Genomic DNA, 24,371 nt, shown 5'->3' with positions numbered 1-24,371 from the left:
ATAGGGTGGTGTTTATGTGACCGTCGCTTATTAGCACTGTAGTGTCCAGGAAGTGGATCTCTTGCGTGGACTGGTCCAGGCTGAGGTTGATGATGGGATGGAAATTGTTGAAATTATGGTGGAATTCCTCTAGGGCTTCTTTTCCATGGGTCCAGATTATGAAGCGCATCAATGTAGCGCAATTAGAGTATGGGTGTTAGGGGACGAGAGCTGAGGAAGCATTGTTCTAAGTCAGCCATAAAAATGTTGGCATACTGTGGGGCCATGCAGATACCCATAGCAGTGCCGCTGACTTGAAGGTATGCATTGTCCCCAAATATGAAATAGTTGTGGGTGAGGACAAAGTCACAAATTTCAGCCACCAGGTTGCCATGACATTATCAAGGATACTGTTCCTGACAGCTTGTAGTCCATCTTTGTGTGGAATGTTGGTGTAGAGGGCATCAGCTGATGTGCACGGGCTGAAATTGTGGAAAAGTGGCATCATTTGCTCCATAACCTCAGCCGTGCAGAACAGACTAACACAGCTACCACTCTTAAATACCATAGTTCAGGAGTCTCTCTCTCTGACTCTCTCTCTCTCTCTGTGTGTATATATATATATATATGTATATGTATGTATGTATGTATGTATATGTATTACCTGGATATATAAAAATAAATTACCTGGATAGATATTGAGCCTTATGTGAGTCCATTTCCTCTTACAACTGACAGAAAAATAATTGTGGCTAGTATCAAGGTATCTTGGTTTCAACTCTTTCATAGGAACCAGAAGAGTCCATTCATCTGACTTCATCTGATAACAAATATTGATTAATTAGTTGTCTGAGTCAATGTGACGGATATTCTTCTTTAGTCCATATGTTTATTAATTAGGATTAATACAGCCCAGTATGTTCTAATATATTTGAGCCCTTATTTCTCTACTCCATACATGCTAGAATTCCTTTATTAATCACCTGTGTGGTATTTTCATTCTAAGCCCCAGTGTTTATACAGTTTCAAAATAATTACCTTTGAGTTGAACTTTCAAAGAAATTCATCAGTCATGTAAGAAAGTTTGAAATAAACCATCCATTTTTGAGGATTGACCATTCAAATGAAGGTGGGGTTTTCTTTGATTAAATGCGTAGGGAAGTACTTTCTATTTTCCCAATGTTTTATTTACAAATAAATAAATACATGATGCTATGTTGAAGCTGAGATTTTCATTACAAAACAAAAATGAAATAAAGAGTTAAGGAGCCATATTCTGCTCTCAGTTACATTTGGTGTCGGTCTGAAGTAACTCCACTGGTTTCAGTGGACTGACTTGATTTACACTAGTGTAACTCTAGTATATATTCCTAGAACAACCTTAAATCCAGGTGCAATGCAACACAGACTTTATAGGTCTGATTCTTCAGTCCTTACTCAGGCAAATATCCCATGGTATTCAAGGGAGGAAGAATGGATGATCTTGTGATTCAGAGTCAGGAAATTGAATTTTTATTCCCAGCTCTTCCACAGACTTCCTATGTGACCTGTACATGACCATTTTCAAAAGTCCCTTAAATTTGGGTACCCAGCTTAATATGTTTAAAGTATCTAAAGCAGGGATAGGCAACCTTTGGCACGCGGCCCATCAGGGAAATCCGCTGGCGGGCCAGGACGGTTTGTTTACCTGCAGCATTAGCAGGTTCAGCCAATCGCAGCTCCCACAGGCTGCAGTTCGCCCTTCCAGGCCAATGGGGGTTGCGGGAAGCAGCGTGGGCCAAGGAATATACTGGCCATCACTTTCTGCAGCCCCCATTGGCCTAGAACGGCGAACTGCAGCCAATGGGAGCCGTGATCGGCCAAACCTGCGGATGCTGCACGTAAACAAATCGTCCCAGCCCGCCAGCGGATTTCCCTGACAGACCATGTGCCAACGATTGCCGATCCCTGATCTAAAGTCTGACACCTAAAAATGGAGGCATCCAACGTGAGGCCACAAGTAAGCAAGATTCATTGGAACAAAGTGGAATTAAATGAAGAAAAGCCTTGTACAGGACAACTAAACTGTCATGTCAATTATATACTTCACAGTAATGGCCTGTTTATTTTTTTAAAACATAATAAGTGACTTGAGAACTCTTGAAAGGAGTCAGCCCTGAAAAATGAAGTCCTATACTCAAGGCAGAGGTACAGCACAGGCGTGTAAACTTCTCTAGGCTCTCCTACAGATACATCTCAACACTGTTTTGGAGGTGCCCCTTCTAAGTGTGAAAGGATAATTCAGTTTCCATGCCCACTAAATTGTTGCCCTCTTTGCTGACAGTGCCAAAGTAAATGTGCTCGTTAAAGCCATCAGCACAATTGGTATTATGGACACCCGCTCACAAGGACCTGGATTCAGATCAACACTCATTCTAATAATAGATCTCTGAAAAGCCATCAGAATTCAATATTAATGCAGAATCAAATTAGGCCTAATTCCAACTATGATCTAGAAGTAAAAGCTTCTGTATCCCACTAGAATCCCAAGAACCGCCCAGCCTCCAACGGACTATACCTTCTTGACAGCTTTTAACTCTTCATCTGAAGCTGCAGTTCCTATCCTGTCCCCTCTTGGCCAAAACTCTGGTAAATCCACTGCAGGAGCAATATAAACACAGGCATAATCAGTAACTAGTGCTACTGAAATATTTTTGTTTTTATACTAAAATATATAGAATGACAGAAGTAGTAAAAGCACTATTTGATCAGCTGAGTAACGCCATCACAAGAAGCTCATCATTTTGTAGGAATATTTATTTTGGGTGGACCATGCCTATAAAAATATATTATGCTGGAAGTGTATTTGATATATTATTTCTACTAACAAAAATAAGTCATTTAGCTTAATTATTTCAAATTTTTTTGCTTTACAATAGCTCAGATTTTTCTCTTTGAGCTAAATCCCACCTCATCTTCTCCAGCCCCAGCGTGATCCCTAGCAGTGGAACCACTGCAGTTCTGCTGTACAAAGGAAGAGCTGTATAGAAGACAGTGGAGGAACATAGCAGGGATATGTAATATCAGCGCAGAACGGACCCACTCGAGCAACCAGTGTGGCACCAGGCATGGAAAGGATAGAAAGAGCCAGGGCAAGAAGGAGGAGAAATGATGCTAAAAGATTTTGCTCCTACATGGTTTTTCCCATCATTCACTGTGGAAAGGCCACACCCAGAGCCATGGATACACTTCATTCATTCTAATGGAGTAGTTCTTGAGCCATCTAAAGCTTGGTGGGAAGGGTGGTGAGATTTCTCCCATGGTACATCTGCTTGGCACCCAGCCTGCCTACTCAGGCTGGTTTTCTGGACTCAGGATTTAGCCCTTTTTGGAGGATTTTCTTTCTTTAAGAATTAAAAAATGTGTAATTCTCTAAAACGTGTTTTGTTATTAAACACACACAACACCATGGGGTAAGTGATGTGAACTTGTGATCTAAAACAATGAAAGTAACAGCTGTATTCTCCCATCATTCACAGCTTTGGTCACCCAGCATTTCTGACACTGCACTGCCAGAAGTGCTGTTTTCCCAAGGTGATATTTCCAGGAATTACATCACTCCAACCACTAACTCTGCAATGCCTGAAATTTAACTATTTTATCTACTATAAGAAACAATTTATTGTACTTAACTTTATCCCATAATAATAAGGCTCTAATAGTAGCAATACAATGTAAGGCACAAATAGCTCTTCCACTAAGATACCTAGAGACCTGATATAAATTAATGTATTAGTTACCTTGCGTCAGACATGCTGCTTGAATTGATATACGAGGAGCACAGTTTCCAGCAAAGAAAGATGTGTTTACCTCAAATCCACGGACAATACCTGGTACTCCCAACTGGATAATACACCAATCGTGTCCTGAAAGACAGAGGACAAACTGCTTTTCTAGCTAGTTTAATATAACACCAGGGAATAAAAGCAGCAATTTACTTCAACAATATTTAGCAGGTACAATCCTGCTTTATAAATATGTTTAAGAAAAGGGTTCAAGCTTTAACTTTAAATCCAGATATGGTCCTCCGTATGACCAAAATTTGGAGGTGTTCAGTTCTGTGGTTTTGTAAAATCAGCTTATGTGTAAAACAATCCAAAAGCTACAACACATTCCAATTAAGTTTTGAAGGAATTTTCATGTAATCAAAACCTGAAGAACTCCATAAAGACACTAAGCATACTTGACAAAACATGAATAGTACCAACTTGCTGATTGTTATAGTGGCATTTTGAAGAGCATTAGATGTTTGGATTTTAAAAAGCTGTGTGGTTTCCTAAGGCCTTGGACAGAAAATCAAAGGATAAGCTGACAACTCTTTAAGAAAGAATTATGCCAAACTTGGCTATCTGGTTGCCTTTTCTCACGACGTGGCGATGTACATGTATTTGGGAGAAAAGATGAGCTCAGACAACAGAATTTGGATTCAGATCTGGATTTCGAAACCCAGAATTTTGAGTGTGCTTGTACCAGGGAGTTTGGTTCACACCAAATAGAGGACATTTTAAAAATTCAGACAAAGACCTAAGTCTAGATTTTGAATACATCTAAGTTTAGGGGCATTTGGATCTAGCGTTTTGGTTTGGGTCCATCTCTATTTTGGAGTGAGCAATGGCAGGTTTAGGAATCTCTCCAAATCCCTACAAGTGTATATACAGTACTTGTAGTTCAGATAAAAACAAAACACAAAAGAGCAGGTCATGACAACAAAAGTCATCACAGAACGTACACTTAAAGCACAAAAAGAACTCAAACTCCCAGGAAGTTTGTAAGCTGTTTCTGGAGCTTTTTCAGTATGCATTAAACTCATTAATTTATCTACTGGTTAAACGCTTGCCATTCAGTAGGACTGTGCAAAAATTGAAGGTCTGGATTCATATAGATTGGACGAACCCAAGCCAGTAGTTTTAGTCCATGTGGTGGTTCACACTGTGAAAGATTCATTTGGAGTTTCTGGTTCATTCAGTCCCAGCAACCCCAAGCTCACCACTCTCAAAACTGGAAGGCTTCATAATGATGTCAGTCAATGTCATCTCCTCTTCCTGCAAATCCCCTACTGTTACTATTTATTAAGTGACTAATATTAAGTGTATTACCTGGAATCCTTTTCCTCCTTGTCTCCCATCCATCCATCCACTTGCCATAATCAGTAAATTCGTCTGGTTTAAGAACTGGACTCTCCTTCTAAAAAATAAATATGAACAACAGGCAATATTCTCTCCTCACTTATACCAGTACTATGCCACTAAGCTTAGTGTACTGAGCACTGAATTTTGACCAGCACAGAACATGCAGGTTTCAAGTCACTTGACTGATTTTATTAGTAAAGGAGCATATAGGTGTCATTCTAGTCTCTAGAAAAATATCAGATGCATCAAACAATGGATTTATACTGATCTACTCGGGCTGAGGAGCTGGACTTCCATGTGCCAGTTTTATTCTTTCAGTTACATATCCAGGTATCAATCCAGAGTAACCCCACTGATTTAGGTGGAATTTTTGCATGTGTAATGATTGTAGGAACAGTTTGCTAGCTTTTTTTGTATTTTAAATGGAAGTATTTGAAATTCATCATAAATTCTAATCAGAGCAAAAATGTACTTTGAAGTTGCTTCCTCAAAAGAGGGGTAGTCACAGGAAGAATGTGTGCAAAGAAAACTAGTTAACCTAACTAGTTTTAAGATGGAGCTTGAAAGGTGTATGAACAGGATTATATGGCAGGGTTGTCAGCAAATAGCAGGAAACTGGACTCTGCAACATAGGAGGTCCCTTCCACTCTTCAGTTCCTATGTTCCTAAATGTCTGGGCTAGTATTTATCAGGTGATGAAAGGAAATGGTAGTTGAGGCAAGGGTAGAGGGGAAATCCCACTTGATTCACTGAAATATTTTCCACTGTACTGTAATCCCTGAATTCTGATTATACCTGAGAACCTTTCAGAAGTTATTATTATAGTAGTAATGAGACAGCAATTGAAATAAATCAGTAATCAACAATCAAAAAGTTTGGTAATCATAATCAAGCCTCTACAAATGTTTCCTTTATCAAAAGTAGCAAGAGCCACTGGTCACAATGAAGATGTCAGAGGGGTAATAGGGGCCACCACCCTTCATTATTACCAACTGGCTCATTGTACAGCTACCTTATAGTCACTTTGCACAAGTGTAAATGACTTCATAATGGAAAAGACAATGCAGAACCAGATCCTTTGTTTCCGGTTGCCTACAGGCTATAATAGTGTTTTGGGGCACGTGACAGGACTCTATTAGTAGCACCCTGGTCACTGAGGTTGCTCCAGCATTGAGAAGAGTACAGGCTTAATTGAAGCCAATTAATCAATTTCCTTTGGGGATCACTGACACTTGGGTGGTGATTGCTGGGATAATGGGGCAATTGGCTCAGTAATTGGGAGGATATTAGTTGGAGAAACATAGCAATCAGACGGTGAGCCTCGGGCTGAGGAGTGAAGGCTGTGTGGAATCTTCTACTTGCTGTAACCTTGCAGTACCCTGTGATACTTTGTAAGGAAAGAATAAATGCACATGTGGTGAAAATGTGTGGTATGTTTGTGACTGAGAGACCACACAGACTGGCCAGGCAGTGCACTACATGGGGTAATGACTGAGGTGCCGTGAGACAGGGAGACATCTGGCCCTTCTTTTATGCTCAAAACAAAAATTCACATGCAAAAATTCCTTCTTTTTCATGTCTAAAACTGGTCAGATGTTTTCTTTTGGAAAATTCTGTTCTGTGGAATTGACGTATTCCTGCGGAATGTGTCCATTCAGTCATAATGTTTGATGGAAGCCAGGCATCTGGTTTCCTGCCAGCATGCCGACCCACTGCCTGCCTCCCTGGGCTCCCCACCACTGCTTGGCAAGTTGCCTGGTAAGATATTGTAGAGCCTAGGGTCCCTCTGGCTCTCTAGGCTGCCCAGCTTCTCAACTGGCAGGCATCCAGCTCACTGCACAGCCAGGGAAGCCAGACAGACAGCACAGCTCCCCAGGATGGCCAGCTTTCCGGGCTCAGGCTCTCCAGCAGCCCACCAAGTGAGATGTTTAGGAGCAAGGGCCCTCAGGCTCACTAGGCTAGCCTGTTCCAGGCTCCCCAGCTCCCAGACTACCAACGGAGCTGAGTGGTCCGGTAGCCAGCTCTTTGGGCTACTCGGAAAGCTTGGTGGCCCACTTCCTGTCTAGCCAGCTTCCTGGCTCTAAGGGCTAATTGGGGAGCCACTGGCCATCTCCCTGATTAGCTGGCTTCCATGGACTATAGGCTACCTGGGGAGATGGGTGGCCAGGTCCCTGGCCACCAAGTTACCCAGCAGCCCACCTGGCTGATTCCCCAGCAGGCCTGATCTCCAGGCTGCCCAGCTGCCTGGCTAGTCACTTCCCCAGGCTCCCAGGGAAGCCACCAGCCAGGGAGCTTGACAGGCAGGCAGCCAGCAAGCCAAAAACTTCCATTTTGGTTCTCCCAACATTGAATGTTTCTGGAAATTCTTTCCTGCACAAAATTTCAACTTTTTAACGTTTTATCCTGCTCTGGTTAACACACACACACACATACACACTCTCTCTCTCTCTCTCTCTCTCTCTCTCTTTCCTGGGAAGGAATTTCTATGTTTCAGCCAGCTGTATTCATGGTGTTAGCATTGGGCTTGTTCTTGGGGCTTGTTGTGGTTTCATTGTTCGTGGGGGTTTTCTTGGTGCATCCCTCAAGTTCCTCAATCTCTAAGGGTATGTCCCCAGCTTGAGGAGACATATCTGCACCAGCTCTGATCAAGTTAGCACACTGAAAATAGAGTGAAAATAGAGGGCAGGATGCAAAAGATGAAGTAGCAATGGGAAGTACTTCACATAACGCACAGTCTACTTGTGGAACACATTGCCAGGGGACATTGGAAAGTGCAAAAGTATAATGGGGTTCAAAAAAGAATTAGACACATTCATGGAGGATAGGTCCATCAATGGCTATTAGCCAAGATATTCAGGGACGCAATCTCATGCTCTGGGTGTGCCTAAATCTCTAACTGCCAGAAAGTGAGACTGGATAACAGCGTATGGATCTCTCAATAATTGCCCTGCTCTGTTCTTTCCCTCTGAAACTTCTGGCACCGGACACTGTCAGAAGACAGAATACTGGGTTATATGGATTGTTGGTCTGATGCTGCCTGGCTATTCTTATGTTCTCATAATAATGCAAGCATGTTTTTGCATAATCAGTGCACACAATGGGGTTTGCTTCCTGCACAAACATCTTCAGCTGGTGGTGTTTAGCTCTACATCTTGATGTGTTTGTATTGTTCTGCATTTCAGAGGCATTAATTTTCAATGATTGGCTTGATTCTATTTGGTGAACTTTTGCTTCTTGCTAATTTAGGATGTAACTGGAAGGTTCTACGTATTACAGTTACATTCCACACACAAAAACCAATGGGGACCAAGGAGGTCTTGTGCTTCTACCCACTCCCACTGCCCTTAGACAACTAAGGAAGTTCTGCCTGTCTCAACTAGGGAGCCAAGAACAAGAATCTTGCAAAGGGAGAAGCAGAATTACAAGGTAAGTAATTTTCCCGTAAACCCAATGGAAGTAGTTTCCAAGTAACGTATACATGAAATTGCAGAGATACATTACAAAGATCAGTTGTCATTCAACATTTATATTGTGACAGTGCCTAGAGGCCAGCCAGCTCAGATCCATCAATATTGTGCTTGGCACTGTATAAACAAAATAAATGTCAGAAATTAGAGCTTGCAGCCAGAGCCGTCTCTAGGGGACGGCGAATTGGGGCGACCGCTCTGGGCCCCATGCTTTGGGGGGCTTTGCGGGGCGGTGCAATTGGCCAGTGCTGCATGGGCGGCAGGTGAACCGCTGGCTGGGGAGCCTCCCTCAGCCCCGCCCCTTCCACCCAAGGGAGAGCGCGCTGGGAGGGGGAGCATGTGGCAGTGCTACTGAAGCCTCCCCAGCCCTGGGAAGACGGGCGGCGTGACCCCAACCCTCTGGAGTCATGCAGCACCGCCAAAGCAGGGTCCTAGGGTGGGGAGGAGTGTGGGCGTGGCCACGCCTGGCTGTTTGGAGAGGCACCGCCCCCAGCCTCCCCTACCAGTCCATGCAAACCCTCCAAAGCGGTGAATGTCAGCCAACCATACCTTTAAGAGATTCTCCGCAGGAGCAAAAAAGTCATCCGTTGCAAATATAATCTACACAAATAACAAAAATTATTATTATAAATATATACTATTTTATTTCATTTCCTAGTGAAATGTTATCCAGTAAAAAGAAAATATTAAGTTGCCTAAAGGCTTATAGACATATACATATGAGACCATATTTTAAAAAAAAGGATTTCTTTCATTTCTCTTTCCAATACTCCAATGAACCTGCATAGAAACCCACTGAATTCAATTCTTTGTTTGAGGATCAGGCCCTTACTCTTCTTTCTGCATCTTTGTATGCATTTCTCTTTCCAATACTGTACTCCAATGAACCTGCATAGAACCCCATTGAGTTCAATTGTTTGCTTGAGGATCAGGGCCTCACTCTTCTTTCTGCATCTTTATTTACAAAATTTTTACCTACTGCTGTGACATAGAGAAGGGTTTGTTTCATTTTCTTTGTAAATAACTCATGATGCATATACCTGGAAAACCTCCACCTTCTTGAGTGGTTCTTCAGACTAGAAGCATTGTTATGAGGATTCATAAGACATGATGCAGAAAAAACAAGTGGACAAAATATCTTTTTAATCACAAACCAGGCTGTCCTTCCACTGAGGAGTCTTACCTCCCCTTAGCTGCAGGACAAGAAGCCCTGCTAGTGGAAGTATACTCTGATGGTACCTCCATCAATGAGATACAATCCTGTATTTGTGAATATGTATTTCTGTTTTGTACATACATGTGTTAAACTGAACAATCTTAAGGACATGGTTCATTTTACAGCAGAGCACCTTTTTCTTTAACCTTCATCTAGTGTTGAGAAAAAAGTTACATTAACTATATTGCGGGGGGACTTTTGTCCCACAAATGCATTCAGAAACTAAGAACAATTCTTTAATATTTTAGGTGAAAAATCTTTATTTAAATATCAAATTGAAAGAACTAGCTGGAGTCTCATTCAATGTGAGTCCGTATGCAATTTTCACACATCAGCATCAGTGTGGAGTTGTCAGCGCATACAAATTCACTACATTCTCCACATTGCTTGTGGTTCTTATGGTCAGCTGACCTTGGGCAAATTTAGCAGTGTCCACTGCCGAGTTTTCTAATGTTTTTTGATTGTAGCCAAGGGATGAAGTGCTGCTTTGATAGGGATGGTAAGATGTTGTGTGTGAAGGATTCTTCTCTTTTTATGTGCATCTACAAGTCATTCTCCTAGATCAGGGATCGGCAACCTTTGGCACGCAGCCAGCCAGGGCAAGCAGCCTGGCGGGGCGGGCCGGTTTGTTTACCTGCCATGTCTGCAGGTTCAGCTGATCACGGCTCCCACTGACTGCGGTTCGCCGCTCCAGGCCAATGGGGGCTGCGGGAAGCAGCGCGGGCCAAGGGATGTGCTGGCCACTGCTTCCTGCGGCCCCCGTTGGCCTAGAACAGCGAACCACGGCCAGTGGGAGCCATGATCAGCCTAACCTGTGGACGCGGCAGGTAAACAAACTGGCCTGGCCCGCCAGGGTGCTTATCCTGGCGGGCTGCATGCCAAACGTTGCTGATCCCTGTCCTAGATTGACAAGGAACAAGTGCCTTCTTTATCTTGGGCAAATGTGGTGCCAAGCAGGATTGTCACTGACCTAAATGATGAAACTTGAAATGCCAGCAACATCAAGCATGTTGAGGAAAAGAACCATTGGCCACCTATTTGTCTTGCATCTGTAGGAATTACATTCTTGCAAGATGGTCGTTGTTATCTACACCACTTTTGTCACTCTACTGGAGAATTATGCGGGGTTTCTTTTTTGCCTCCTTCTACAACCTTGTCATAATGCATCATCAATAGCATTACTACCATCGTGCCCTTCTTTGGAACATAGGAAGCAGTATGAGTGACTCAGAAAACCCAAACATGGGTGTATCTCACTGGGTATATCTAACTTCTTTCATCGGATAGCTCCAACATAGATCAAAATTTTGTTGACTAGATCTTCAGAATTTGAACACTAGGAAAGACTTTGTGTTCCGATTATAAAATTAAGACTTGTGGGGTCTATTCCTGGCTCTGCCAAAGACTTCCTGTGTGACCTTTGGCAAATCCCTTAATTTCTCTGTGTCTCAGTTTTCCCATCTGTAAAATGTAGATAATACTACTTAGCACACAGAAATATTGAGAGGCTTAATTCATTGGTGTCTGCAAAACACTTTTAGATCCTCAGTAAGAAATAACTGTAGAAATGTCAAGTATAATCTGCACTAAAAGCACAATTTGTCTTTTGAACTGCATACATTTACCTTTCCTCCTACAGCTTCACACGCCAAGTCATTCAGTTGTAGAAACTCAGGTAAAACTTGAGTTTTTTCTCCTTTGAAATGAGCAGCCATCTTTCCTCTAAAAGCAGAAGTAAAGTATTCTATTCAATTCTAAGAAGAAACAAGGAAAATTAAAAGGAGCATGTTCAGCATAACTTGTCATTTCATGAATTCTGTCCTGGCTTCTCAGCAGTCAAAGAAAACTTGGACTCCGGGAATGGGTTATTTACTTGTTGGAAGAAAAATAACGGCACGTACATTCAGGATACACTTTTACCATTTCTATTGATTTATAATATGCATCTATCTGAGATAAACAAAAATATGATTAGGTGTGAGAGTTGAACCAAATGTTAATAAATAAAAAAGTCCACATATTTTCCAAAGCTGTAAATAGTAGATTCTTAATTTACCTTCCCTCATCATGATATCAAAGTTCACCTTATATTAATTATCACCAATATCATTTTTATTATTAACAGTAATACCCAGAGGCACCAATCAGGAGGGACTGCACTGTGTTAGATGCTGTAAAAACAAACAATATCCCTTCCCTAGAGAGTTTATAATCCCAACTATAAGTATTAAATAATAGGATTTAAATTAGCTGTTACCGTTCAAGAAAGAGATCTTGGAGTCATTGTGGATAGTTCTTTGAAAATATCCACTCAACGTGCAGCGGCAATCATAAAAGCGAACAAAATGTTGAGAATCATTAAGAAAGGGATAGATAAGAAGACATAAAATATCATATTGCCTCTATATAAATCCATGGTATGCCCACATCTTGAATACTGTGTGTAGATGTGGTCACCCCATCTCAAAAAAGATATATTGGAATTGGAAAAGGTTCAGAAAAGGGCAACAAAAATGATTAGGGGTATGGAACAACTTCCATATGAGGAGAGATTAACAAAACTGGGACTTTTCAGCTAGGAAAAGAAACTACTAAATGGGGATATGATTGAGGTCTATAAAATCATGACTGGTGTGGAGAAAGTAAATAAGGAAATGCTATTTACTCCTTCTCATAACACAAGAACTAGGGGTCACCAAATGAAATTAATAGGCAGCAAGTTTAAAACAAACAAAAGGAAGTATTTCTTCACACAACGCACAGTCAACCCGGGAACTCTTTGCCAGAGGATGTTGTGAAGGCCAAGACTATAACTGGGTTCAAAAAAGAACTAGATGAATTAATGGAGGATAGGTCCACCAATGGCTATTAGTCAGGATGTGCAGAGATGGTGTCCATAGGCTCTGTTTGCCATTCCCTGAGTGATAGGGAATGGATCATTTGATGATTACCTGTTCATTCCCTCTGGGAAACCCTAATCATTTTTGTTGCCGGCGTCCCCTCCTTCAGGGTGAATCCCCTTGTCATTCAGATACAGGGAAATGTACATCTAGTGTGGGTGACTCTGGTCCAAGGTTGGAACCCTCCCTTGGTCTGTAGATTAACATTATACCAACAATCATATTAGAATAATTACTGTATCCCAGACCACTGTCTAGGAGCCAGGTGGCATGGTCTGTCAGTGGTTCCCGTGTCAGGAGGTATACGCACATACTCCTTGTGTAGATACTTCATGCTCCTGCCAGCTTGGGGAGGGGAACTACATGTAGGGCCACCCTTGTTTCCTCATAGCTTCTCCCTGTGTTATGTTCTTGTCTAACTATGAGCTCTTCGGGTCAAGAACTCTGTCTCTAGTTGATCTGTAAAGCACCAGGCACCTCTGCAGTACTGTAATCCTAGTTGTAATAAATATGCTGCCCCTGAAGAACATCAGCGCCTACTTGGGTGACATTTCTGCAGTGAGCCTGCAATCATGAGAAATGACCCATTTCGTCTGGTTACAGAAACAGTATTTGCTGTTTTCAAATTTACAGCAGAATGGGATAGCACAGAAAGGTAAGAAGGGGGAGGACAGTGAGAGGAGCGTACAAAAGCCTGAAGGCTTCATTCTAGGTTGACCTCAGAACTCAAAAGTGGTTTGCCACCAGAGCACTGACAAGGACCCTAAGAAGCAAACCCTGCCATCTCCTCCACAGCTGAGGAGACCCCTAGCTGATGCAGAGTTGATGTGATTCTACTGGATAGAGGGGCAAGATTTATGGAGCCTGTGCAAGAGGTTTGCACCTGTGTTCAGTGCCTTCTGGCTGGGAAAGCATTATCTAAATTGTATCAGCTATGCAGTAGCTCCCTGGAATTGATTATAGCATAGGGTTTGGGAACTGGGAAAGAAGAGGCACCTGTGGTCCAGAATTTTCAGATTCACCACTTATTCTCCTCAGTGCTTGGGGATGCAGTTGCTGTGGGTGTTATTGTAGCTCTGAGACTACAGCGCAGAGCTGTGGAGCAGTTCTGCTGTTGCTCTACAAGATGGGAGGAGATTATCTTGTTCCCTCCCCCAGGAACTGAAAGGAGAGGATTCTGTCCTCACCCCATCATGACACACCCTTAAGCCCAGTTCTGCTTTTATAATTTACCACATGTTGCCCTCAAAAGTATTTCTAATATGATTTTTTTTCTCCATAATGGTTGGTTGTTTTATGCTTTCTTTATAATCTGATTGAGTTATTTTATTAAGTATTATTATTATTAACTGTAATTAGAGCAATCAGCAGCCAGTTGATATATTTAACTTCTTCCATTTTACTACATTCTGCCACCATGAGGCTACACTACAGGTTCCTATTGTTAAACATGCATTTACTGAACAACTCCAGCAATCAAAACCTTACTATACAGTAGATACTTTACTTTTTAGAGAAAAGTGATTCCTTCAGTACTCTTTGTATGTCTTGTATTGACAAATGGCACTGTCCATTATTAGAAATGAATGCCATGATGTTACACTGACATTGATCAGGATTATGGAAAAAAAATCAAAAATTTGATGCAGTGTCTCTTGGGAAATCTCATATAAAATTTCTAATATTGCTATATTCTTCAGTATTTCTGTTATCAAAAAAGGGACCTCTTTCATTTTACACCCAAATTTACATCCATCACATTGGTACCATAAAAATATTAAGAGAGAGATTTTCAATAACAGCCTCTACTTTGGCATCTGCAATTGATTGCTGGTGCAATTTTATAGTCACATTTGATTGTGGATAAACACTTCAGGGTCTAACTATCTGATCTGCAGGTACAACTAACAATTCCAATTAGGAAGTTTGAGGTCTGAATTCTATTATTTGTGTCTGTAATCAATTGCAGACACAAGATGAAAGGTCAGGGTAAGGTTTATGTTTCATAACTGGTATTTTCCAAACCATATCTCTTCGGATCTCAAGGGGAAAATTATAGTTTTCTTGTGCTGAAGAATTTCATAATTCAGATACCACTGAGGTTTTTAAATGGACACATCATTGTCTGATCTAGGCATGCCATCACAAATAAATTAGACAACCTAAAAGTTATTAAACATTGTTTGAGATGATACCTTAGAAGGTACTTTACTTTGGAAAACAAATACTTAAATTCTTATAAAGATGCATTCCATCTGAAATATCCTTATACTCCCATGCAATGTAAAATAGCCTATCAAAAATAAAATGCATCAGCAATGGATTTTTCATGTTACCTTATGATTTGTTCCACTCCCGTGTCTGCTAAAGAAATAAGAATTTTTTAAGAGGTCAAAGTCTTTAAATGTTTGTCTGCAGCCCAAGATAGGCATAGTGATGCAACTGATCAGTAAACAGCCACTGGACTTATTGATTCTGAAAAGCAAAGATTAACAGCTCCTCTTTCCTTGTTTTAGACTGATATAATATTTTTCTGTGCAATTCATTTTGCAGCTTAAACATATACAGCCACAGCTTATTTATATCTTGACTTCTGCAGCTTATTCCATGGTCAGCCTAACTGATTCAAGGAGGGATTTAGCTCAGGGCACATTTTCTTGGCTGCACTTGGCTGCTTTGCATCATGCCACAAGCATAAAGCAGCCCTAAAGCTGGCATAACCAGCCACAGGAGGATTACCCCTTTGTCCTGTGATCTTCCCTTGGTACAGAGCCAGCATACTGGCTGCTATGCCACACACACTGGTTGTTGGCACGGGAGAAAAGGGGTCCTGGCGAAGTAATCCCTGAACCCCAGCAATTCCTGATTGCTCTAAAGTTCTTAGGGCCATTAGAAGCCATTTTAACTTTGTGCAGTCTTTAGGCTGCTCAGACTTCCCCCAGACACTGGACCAAGACAGTTTAGGATTGTGAAACTTGCAGTTAGTGTTGCAGCTTCTCTCCCAAGTTCTGCTGGGCATTCCATGGCTGCACCTGAGGTTCTGGGTCTTTATACACAGTGGAATGAGGTAGGCAAAGGTTTTTTCCCCCCTCCACTAAATTAAAAATGTATAGGATGAAGGGTATCTAGTAGTTGCAATATCTGTACTACAGTAAAGCATTTGATGATTCTGTTGTGCAGCCAAGTGCACTTCTTTCTGGCATTATGAGACCAATTGTGTCTTCTGCTGCTGCTGGAACTGCAGAAACTGACTCACCATGCTTTCATCTGCTTCTATTGCTCCTTGACCACATGCAGCTGCTGTACCAGGAGGCACCCTTTCCCTGCAAGATGTTCCAAAAAGACAAACACAATCCCTCCCCTGGTGCCATGTGTGAGAGATTCCCTGCTGTGGATACCTCCATTGGCAGCTTCCATCCCTTTGAGAAAGGCCCCCGCACCTGTATTTTAGATTCACAAAGATTTCTTTGCTCTTTTGCATTAAAAAGGGGGTTGCACCATACAACATCCTCTTCACTCTCAGAAGGTCTAGGTAAAGAGAGGTCTCTTAGGGCTCCTTTTAAAAGAAATGCAGATAAGGCTCAGAGGGTCCTTTGACACAGGTGTCTCAAGCCCTTTCCATAGGGGTCTCAAGGAGAGTTTCCTTCTCTCTACCCCTCCCAGGTCTGATGCATATTGAACCAAAGCCTGTTGCTGGTGGAGCTGCAATTGAGCCCAGCTGTCTCAGCTTCTGCCTTCCCCTGAGCGTCCTCCCCTGTCTTCAAGGTACCTGGGGTCTATACACCCCCTTACATTGTATGCCCCCTACCCATTCCCCATACCTAAGAAATCAATCCCTACCACAAGCTAACCCCCTTCATCCCTCCCCAAAACCCACCATATTTATTTGGTTCAATAACTGGCCTGTTACAGAAGGGAACTTTGAGCAGCAAATGAGCCTCTGACTTGCAGCCAGAGGGGGGAAGCTCCCAGACCCTGGACTCCAGCCCAACCCCGAACGTCTATACAGCAATTTTTAGCCCCCCAAGCCCAAGTCAGTTGACCCGGGCCAGCCATGGCCATGCCCTGGGTCTTTTATTCCAGTGTAGATGTCAGAGCTCTGCCCTTCCATTGCCCACACAATAAGGGCCCTGCCGAATCTCAGGAGGCACAGAACTTAACAATGCTTGTAGGCCCAGATCCTCAGACATAAACACTTAACACTATGGTTCCTAAGTGGGATTTGGAACCTGCCCCCATGCTTCTAGTTCAAGCTTTTGCCACTGATGTAGGCTAGCAATCCTCCCCCTACCCAAAGGGCACCCAAGTTACCTTCTTGGGACTTAAGCGCTGAGCTGACCACTGTATCCTGTCTCTCTCTGCCATTTAGCTATGTGTTCACCAACAAGAGAGCTAGATCACTAGCCTTATGCTGCTGCACAAATGAGCAAGGGGGCTACTGGCTCCTGTATATTGTCAAGTGCAAGCAAAGGGAGAAAAGCAGCCTCCAGGGGGCACTAGTCCCCTCTCATGCAGGTGAGCTGGGAGGGAGAGGATAAGAGAAGAAGCTTGGGTCCTCCATCTAACATGCCGGTCAGCACAGGCAAGCCAGCCTGCCAGGGGAAGGAATCTGCACCAGGCATAGAACTCTATCAGCTGTAGGCATAACTAGAGTCACTGTCTGGTTCCCAGTCAGCTCATGGGGCAATGCAATAGTGTGCTGCCCCTTACCCAGGGTTTATGGCAAAGCTATGTCTTAGCCTCAAATGAGTAAAACATCTCAGAGGTCAGCTTGTCTACCCATTTGCTATTGCAATAATGTTCCCAATGTATTCACACAGTAAGCACTGTCAGTTAAAGCAGATGACACCATTTACCACCAATAAATTCAGGAGTTACGAAGGTGTAAGAAACATGGGAGGAAGGATAGCTCAGTGGTTTGAGCATTGGCCTGCTAAACCCAGGGTTGTGGGCTCCAATCCTTGAGGGGCCCAGTTAGGGATCTGGGGCAAAAATCTGTCAGGGGACTGGTCCTGCTTTGAGCAGGGGGCGGGGGGTGGACTAGATGACCTCCTGAGGTCCCTTCCAACCCTGATATTCTATGTGAGGATAAACTGAAATCTCTCATTCATGCAAGTAAAACTTCATTACAAATGAGTTAAGGCTAATTAAAGACAATATCCACCAACTCAAAGCCATAAAAGCAAGGAAATACCTGGTTAATTATGCCCTATGACTGCATTTCTCCCACAGCTCTTTTTACATGACATATTACTAAACCGAACACCTTCCCATATTGGATTTTTTTTTCTTCTTTCCTAGGCTACCTTGTTTAATATTGCTTCCTATGTCTGTTTGTCTTTGAGTCCTCTTCATTTTCATTATATTCCTAGCAACAAATTTAGCATACATAATCTCAGTCATGCTCGATTAGATCTTTTAAACTTGCATTTCTGGTTTAAATATTCTCTCTTCTTTTTAACCCATGACAAATAATCTCCCACAGTCTGTTTACTATTAAATATGCATCTCTGAGAGGACATCCAACTGATATTGTCCCTGGCTTCTGGACAGATACCTATGTTTGTACAAGGGCAAGACTAAAGGGTACGGGAGTTCTAGTCTACTCCTAAAATGTATGAATTTAAGACATGGTAAGAAACAACCATGAAATCAGTGTGCCATGGTGATACCTTGCACAGTGATCAGGTACAATCTTTTCCTCTACATTCACTTCTTGGGCACTTAGAAGAGATTTCACACCTTAGCTGGTTTAAAGGACAAATTTTCCCTATTAAATTTGTGTCCGGAGCAGGATAGAATTTATGGGGATAAAACAGCAGGGAACTAGATTAAGACAAAAACACTGGAGCTGATGTGTAGAAAAGGATGCCATTTTGTAATAATAAAGTTAATGAATTGCACTTTTATACCATCCTATTTTGCTACATTTTATCTCAGTGAAAGACAAACACAATTAATTGACTGCATAACTTAATTCTCCTATTCCTGAAATTTTGCACCTATTTATGCTTATGACTGCACTGAAGGATGAAGCAGGAATAAAATTTGACTTGTGGATGTTGCAATGTGTAACATACCTTTCCTTTAGTAGGTGGCACCAACCTGTTATAAATCAGCTTTCAGTCAAGCAAAGAGAGTAGAAAGCTTAAGGCACGGCTCCGCTAGAGAGTTTACAGCTCTCCTATCGGCTTAACTACTCCAGCCCCCGTGAGCAGCAGTAACTATGTCGGGGGCAGAAACTCTCCCGCCAACATAGCACAGCCCACACCAGCACTTATGTCAGTGTAACTTATGTCACTTGTGGGGGGGGGTAGTTTATTCACATCCCTGAGTGCCATAAATTATGCTGACATAAGCTGTAATGTAGACATAGCCTTAAGTTGCCTCTTACTGCCACTAGATGATAGTATGGTAACACAGAGACCGTTACACTGCACACCAGACCAGCAGCTGCTGAATTTTTGACAGTATTTAATATTTTTATACTTACACAAACAGGCAGGCACCTATGCTAGGTATCTAACCTTTGAATTATCAGCACTGGCTTATGCTCCCAGTAAAGTGAATACGGTAACATATCCCTACGAGTATGCAGTGTTGTTGCTGCTATGTCAGCCCCAGGATATTAGAGAGACAAGGTGGGTGAGGTAATATCTTTTACTGGGCCAGCTTCTGTTGGTGAGAGGACAATCCACCAGAAAAGTGGATCACATCATGGAAGAGCCACCCAAATACTCCGAGAGAACCACAGACCTGAAAAAGAGCTCTGTGTAAACTCAAAAACTTCTCTCTCTCACCCAGAGGCAGATTAAGATTTATTGGGGTCCTGGGCATAAAGAACATTTGGGTCTAGGGTGACCAGACAGCAGTTGTGAAAAATCCGGACAGAGGTGGGGGATAATAGGAGCCTATACAAGAAAAAGGCCCAAAAATCAGGACTGTGCCTATAAAATCGGGACATCTGGTCACCCTATTTGGGCTCCCCACACTCCAGGGGCTCAGAGGTGCTGGAACCAGGGGGAGGTGGGTTTGGAGGGGCATGCCTGTCCACTTTTTAACATGGGCATGATAGCCTTGGGCAGGTGAGGAACAGCAGTGGCAGGGGAGGTGCTTCGTGGCAGGGGAACTGATAAAGTCCCCTGCCACAAAGCATAATCCCTGCTTGTGTCACCAGCATCTTCTTGGTGGATGGCTGAGGTGGGCCTTACCCCCCTTGCCATGGGACTCCACCCTCTGCTCCTCCTCTTCCCCCGTGGCCTTGCCCTCTGGCCAGGCCAGAAGTTAGAGCCGGGCCATGGTAAGAGCCGCCCATGGAGCCCAGGCCACTGTGGGAAGCCCTGGACCCTCTGCCTGCCTTTGACAGCGTGCCCCAGGGGGCGGGGACATGGGCCAGGGTCTGCTCTAGGGCCCTCTGGCCAGGACAGGTGGAAGGGCCAGGGCTCTGCAGAGCAGCCCAGGCTGCCTGAGCAGCTCTTACCGCTACCCAGCTCTGGCTTCTGGCTTTGCCATGGTCAGGGCCTTGGGGGAAGAGGAGGAGCAGGAGACAGGGTCACAGTTCCAGTGCCAGTGGCCCCCACACTTCTACACAAGTTCCAGCGCTCCTGCAGAGGCCCCCAAATTGCTCTTGGACCCAGGCCCCAGGCATTAATCCACTACTGCTCTCACCAGCAGAAGTTGGTCCAATAACATGTATTACCTCACCCATTTTGTCTGTCTCTCTATTATCCCTACTATATCACTAATGTGGAGGGCACTGGTACTTGTTCACAGTCCCACAGTCACGAATTATGGGTATGTTTACACTGCGATTTAAAAAAAACATGCCACCAAGTCTCAGAGCCCAGGTCAGCTGACTCAGGCTTGCGGGGCTTAGGCTGCTGGTCTAAAAATTGTAGGGTAGACGTTCAGGCTCAGGCTGGAACCCAGGGTCTGAGACCTTCTCCCTCACGGAATTTCAGTGCCTGGGCTCTAGGCCAAGCTCATACAGCTACACTGTAATTTTATAGTCCGGCAGCCTGAGTTCCACAATCCTGAGTCAGTTGACCCAAGCCAGCCATACCCATGCTGCAGGTCTTTTATCAAAGTGTAGACATCCCCCATGTGGCCAGAGATCAGATGTTCAGTTTCTCTTTTCAGACAGACACCCCCACCCATACACATTGTCTTTTCTTTCACACAAGCACGCACACACTCATTCTCTCACCTCTCCCATCTGCTCTTCTTCCTTCAGCTTTATCACTTGATCTCTCCTCTATCCTCTCTATCCCTCGTCTCCTCACTCTGTCACTCACCTCAGAAGGAAGGGGAAGTGCCGGTTTGTTTTCCTAACTTTCATGTCTGTAACTGGTACATCTTAGTCCCTTTTGTTCTCTACCAGTGGCATGCAATTGCTTAGCCTTCCAAAAGCTATAATACTCTGGTCTAATTCCAGTTATTGTGTTTAGTGTGCAGGTGGATGGGTGGTGTTGGTGGCCTGTGATAGACAGAAGGTCAGATTAGATGATCTGGTGGTTCCTTCTGGTCTTAAACTCTATGACTCTATAACTCTATTTTTATGGGTGGTTGATGTTGGCGTTCCCATGCTTCCTGCTGGAAGGGAGCAGACTGTTTTGTTCTGGTTTAACACACACACAGGCATTCATCTACAGACCTGCCTCCCCTGGCCTACCAAAAAGCCTGAGCACTCATCTAGGTAACATTTACATGAGATGTGCATACTCTTTGTTAACTCCACCATAGCCACTTCTCACCTTTTCCTCCCTCTTTGTCCCTCCCTTCTCCTAAAAGTAATTTTTTCCCCACACTAAATTGAAATGCTCCCTTCTAAACACCTTACGCAACTCTCCTCAAACCCCTCCTCCATAGTCCACCAAGATTTCATCCACACAGAATCAGTTCTCTCTTCACCTGCCAAAATTAATCAGTTCTCCATTCACATGATCAGTTTTTTCCATCCATAAAATCAATTCCCAACAAAAAAAATTTCCCCTCCCAAACAGTCAAAACTCATCACAACACAAAATCAGTTTTTCCCTCCAGTACCTCATAGTGGTCAGGCACCTCTCCATTACAACAGCAGGCTCAGCTCCCCCCTAAGAGCACTGTTTCACAGGGAATGATGCTGATGGATAGGTTTGGTGCTGCAGGGTCCTTCAGTGAGGGGAAGGAACAGGAAGGCAAAGACACCTTGTAGAGTCGAGAGGGAGAGGATGCTTTATCTGCTCCTGGTTACACCTCCTGTGTGCCTTGCCTGACACAAGTAGGAGGCACAGAAAATTCACTACAAATTCCAAGGTGACAGAGGATCACTCAACACCAGAGGCCAGAGAGAGAGACAACTAAAGTTGGACTCTCCAGTTAAAAGCTGGAGACTAAATAGATATGAGACACACATACACATAATGCTATGGGACTGGGAACTGGAAAGTTAGGAGTTAGCGGATAGGCTGAAACAAAATGAAAGCTAGAGCCCAATGAAATAAGTCTCCAGGCTGTGGACCAGTTCAGGCCAGAGTCCTACAAGGGCCAAAGCTTCCCACCAATTTGGTAATAGGTTCATTATTATCTCAACTGGTGTTACCTGAACTTATGTAAAGAGGGTCAATCATTTTCCTTATAGAATTCCAATAAAAGTGCTCTATTTTTAGTATACAATGGACTTATCTTTAGTCTTCCTCTGTTTTTTTATCTAAACAAGCTTATAACTCATGGATACATGATAGCCACAGTGTGAGTGAACTGTTCACCTGTCAAGTGTCTTTGAAACATATTTTCAAAGACACTTGACAGGTGCTACATAACAAAACATCCTTACTCTGTAAAATACAGAAGCCAGAGCTGGGCCATGGTAAGAGCTGCCCATGGAGCCCAGGCCACTGTGGGAAGCCCTGGACCCTCCGCCTGCCTTAGACAGCACACCCCAGGGGGCGGGGACATGGGCCAGGGTCTGCTCTAGGGGACTCAGTAAAATACACTGAATACATTATTTTGACTAAAATAAATGTGTTTCATATGAAGGATTGATTCAGGGCCTGAAGAAATCACTACCTAGAAGACTGTAAGATTGATTGACAGGTTTCCCAAGACACACCCTACATGTCCATCACTTAGGTAAAAACATTTTCTTTTAATGTTTATAGACAAATATTGAACAAGAAAAAAAGACAACCAAGTGTAGATTGACATAAACCTTGTATTAGCTTCTTGGGAGACCTTCTAGTTCACACTTACAATTGCTTTTTGCTCATGTGTTTCTAACATCTTCTACAGAAGTACATAAGTATAATATGTTTCTTGATGTGTATGAAAAATATCAATAATTTTTCTTTTCCCAACTAAAAAAAACAAACAAACAACTCACCGATACAACTATTTTCAAACAAAGTCCATGCCATAAAATGTTACTGTTTCATCTCCCTTATTTATTAGAATAGTCAGTGGTCACTGGTTCCATCACGAGTGACAGGTGATCTAATGACTACTGAACTCAATAGGGTATGTCTAAATTGCACACTAAGCCTGGGCTGTGACTCGGGTTTGAGCCCAATCCCCACTTCCATCCACATACATATCAGTCCAACTTGGGTCAACAAGAACTCAGGTCCTAAATCCTAGGACCCTACTATGGGGATGGGTCAGAGCCTATGTCCTACTGTGACTCAGGTCCAAGCCTTGTTACTTTGCAGTGAGGGTGCGGGTCAAGCCACAGGCCCAAGTCAGAAGGTCCACACAGTGCAGTATGGACAAATTAGCATGGCTCTGAATCCTGAGTCCAGCAATTTTAAACCCAGATTTATAATGCATTGTGGACGCTCAAGCACAGGTTTGGAAGCAGAGTCCACAAGCTCAGATCCAGAGTAGACATACCCTAGGAGTCTTGCCATTCACTTCAGTAGCCTTTGGACCTGGCCATAAGGCTAGACCAGGGGTGGTCAAACTTTTTGGCCCAAGGACCACATCTGGAAATAGAAATTATATGGCGGGCTATGAATGCTCATAAAATTGGGATTGGGGTGCAGGAGGGGGTGAAGGCTCTGACTGGGGGGTGTGGGCTCTGGGGTGGGGCTGGGGATGAGGAGTTCATGGTGCATGAGGGGGCTCCAAGCTGGGGGAGTAGGGTGTGGGAGGGGTGCAGGCTCTGGCTGGGGGTGCAGGTTCTGGGGTGGGGCTGGGGATGAGAAGCTTGGGGTGTAGCAGGGTGCTCCGGGCTGGAATTGAGGGGTTCAGAGGGCTGGAGCAGGGGGTTGTGGTGTGGGATGGGGTGCAGGCTCGGGATGGGGGTGCAGGCTCTGGGGTGGGGCTGGGGATTATGGGTTTGGGGGTGCAGGTGGGTGCTCCAGGCTGGGTTCGAGGGGTTCAGCAGGTAGGAAGGGGATTGGGGCTGGGGCAGGGAGTTGAGGCACTGGGACAGTCTCAGGGGTGCAGGCTCCAGGCGGTGCTTACCTCAAGCGGCTCCTGGAAGTATCAGCCATGTCCCCACTCCAGCTCCTATGTGGAGCCGCAGCCAGGCAGCTCTCTGTGCTGCCCCATCCGTAGGCGCTGCCCCTGCAGCTCCAATTGGCCGCAGTTCCCAGCCAATGGGAGCTGCGGGGGTGGCGCTTGGGGTGGGGACAGCATGCAGAGCAGAGCCCCCTGGCTG

General features: G+C 43.7%; 1 protein-coding gene across 4 annotated transcripts in view; it reads right to left on the bottom strand.

The window, feature by feature from the left end:
• The window catches only part of ALLC (allantoicase), a 29,432-nt gene extending 13,179 nt beyond the window's left edge, over positions 1-16,253 (bottom strand). Inside the window, exons 1-7 of one of the 4 annotated variants that reach the window (XM_039530967.1) lie at positions 16,171-16,253; positions 11,456-11,552; positions 9,164-9,214; positions 5,115-5,202; positions 3,759-3,884; positions 2,537-2,616; positions 667-799 (exon numbers count right to left, since the gene is read on the bottom strand). In XM_039530967.1, the coding sequence (XP_039386901.1) occupies positions 667-799; positions 2,537-2,616; positions 3,759-3,884; positions 5,115-5,202; positions 9,164-9,214; positions 11,456-11,552; positions 16,171-16,238 (643 nt within the window). In that variant the 5' untranslated portion in view covers positions 16,239-16,253. Of the gene's footprint in view, positions 1-666; positions 800-2,536; positions 2,617-3,758; positions 3,885-5,114; positions 5,203-9,163; positions 9,215-11,455; positions 11,553-15,066; positions 15,086-15,986; positions 16,069-16,128 lie in introns of those variants that run through there. The other 3 variants (XM_039530966.1, XM_039530968.1, XM_039530970.1) reach the window with 3 other exon arrangements.
• Between the last annotated feature and the right edge of the window lie 8,118 nt (positions 16,254-24,371).

This window comes from Mauremys reevesii, linkage group 3 (genome assembly GCF_016161935.1).
Source record: "Mauremys reevesii isolate NIE-2019 linkage group 3, ASM1616193v1, whole genome shotgun sequence".
In the NCBI taxonomy this organism is placed as follows: domain Eukaryota; kingdom Metazoa; phylum Chordata; order Testudines; family Geoemydidae; genus Mauremys; species Mauremys reevesii.
Note: the sequence above shows the minus strand (reverse complement) of the source record. Positions and strands in the feature narration are given on the sequence as shown.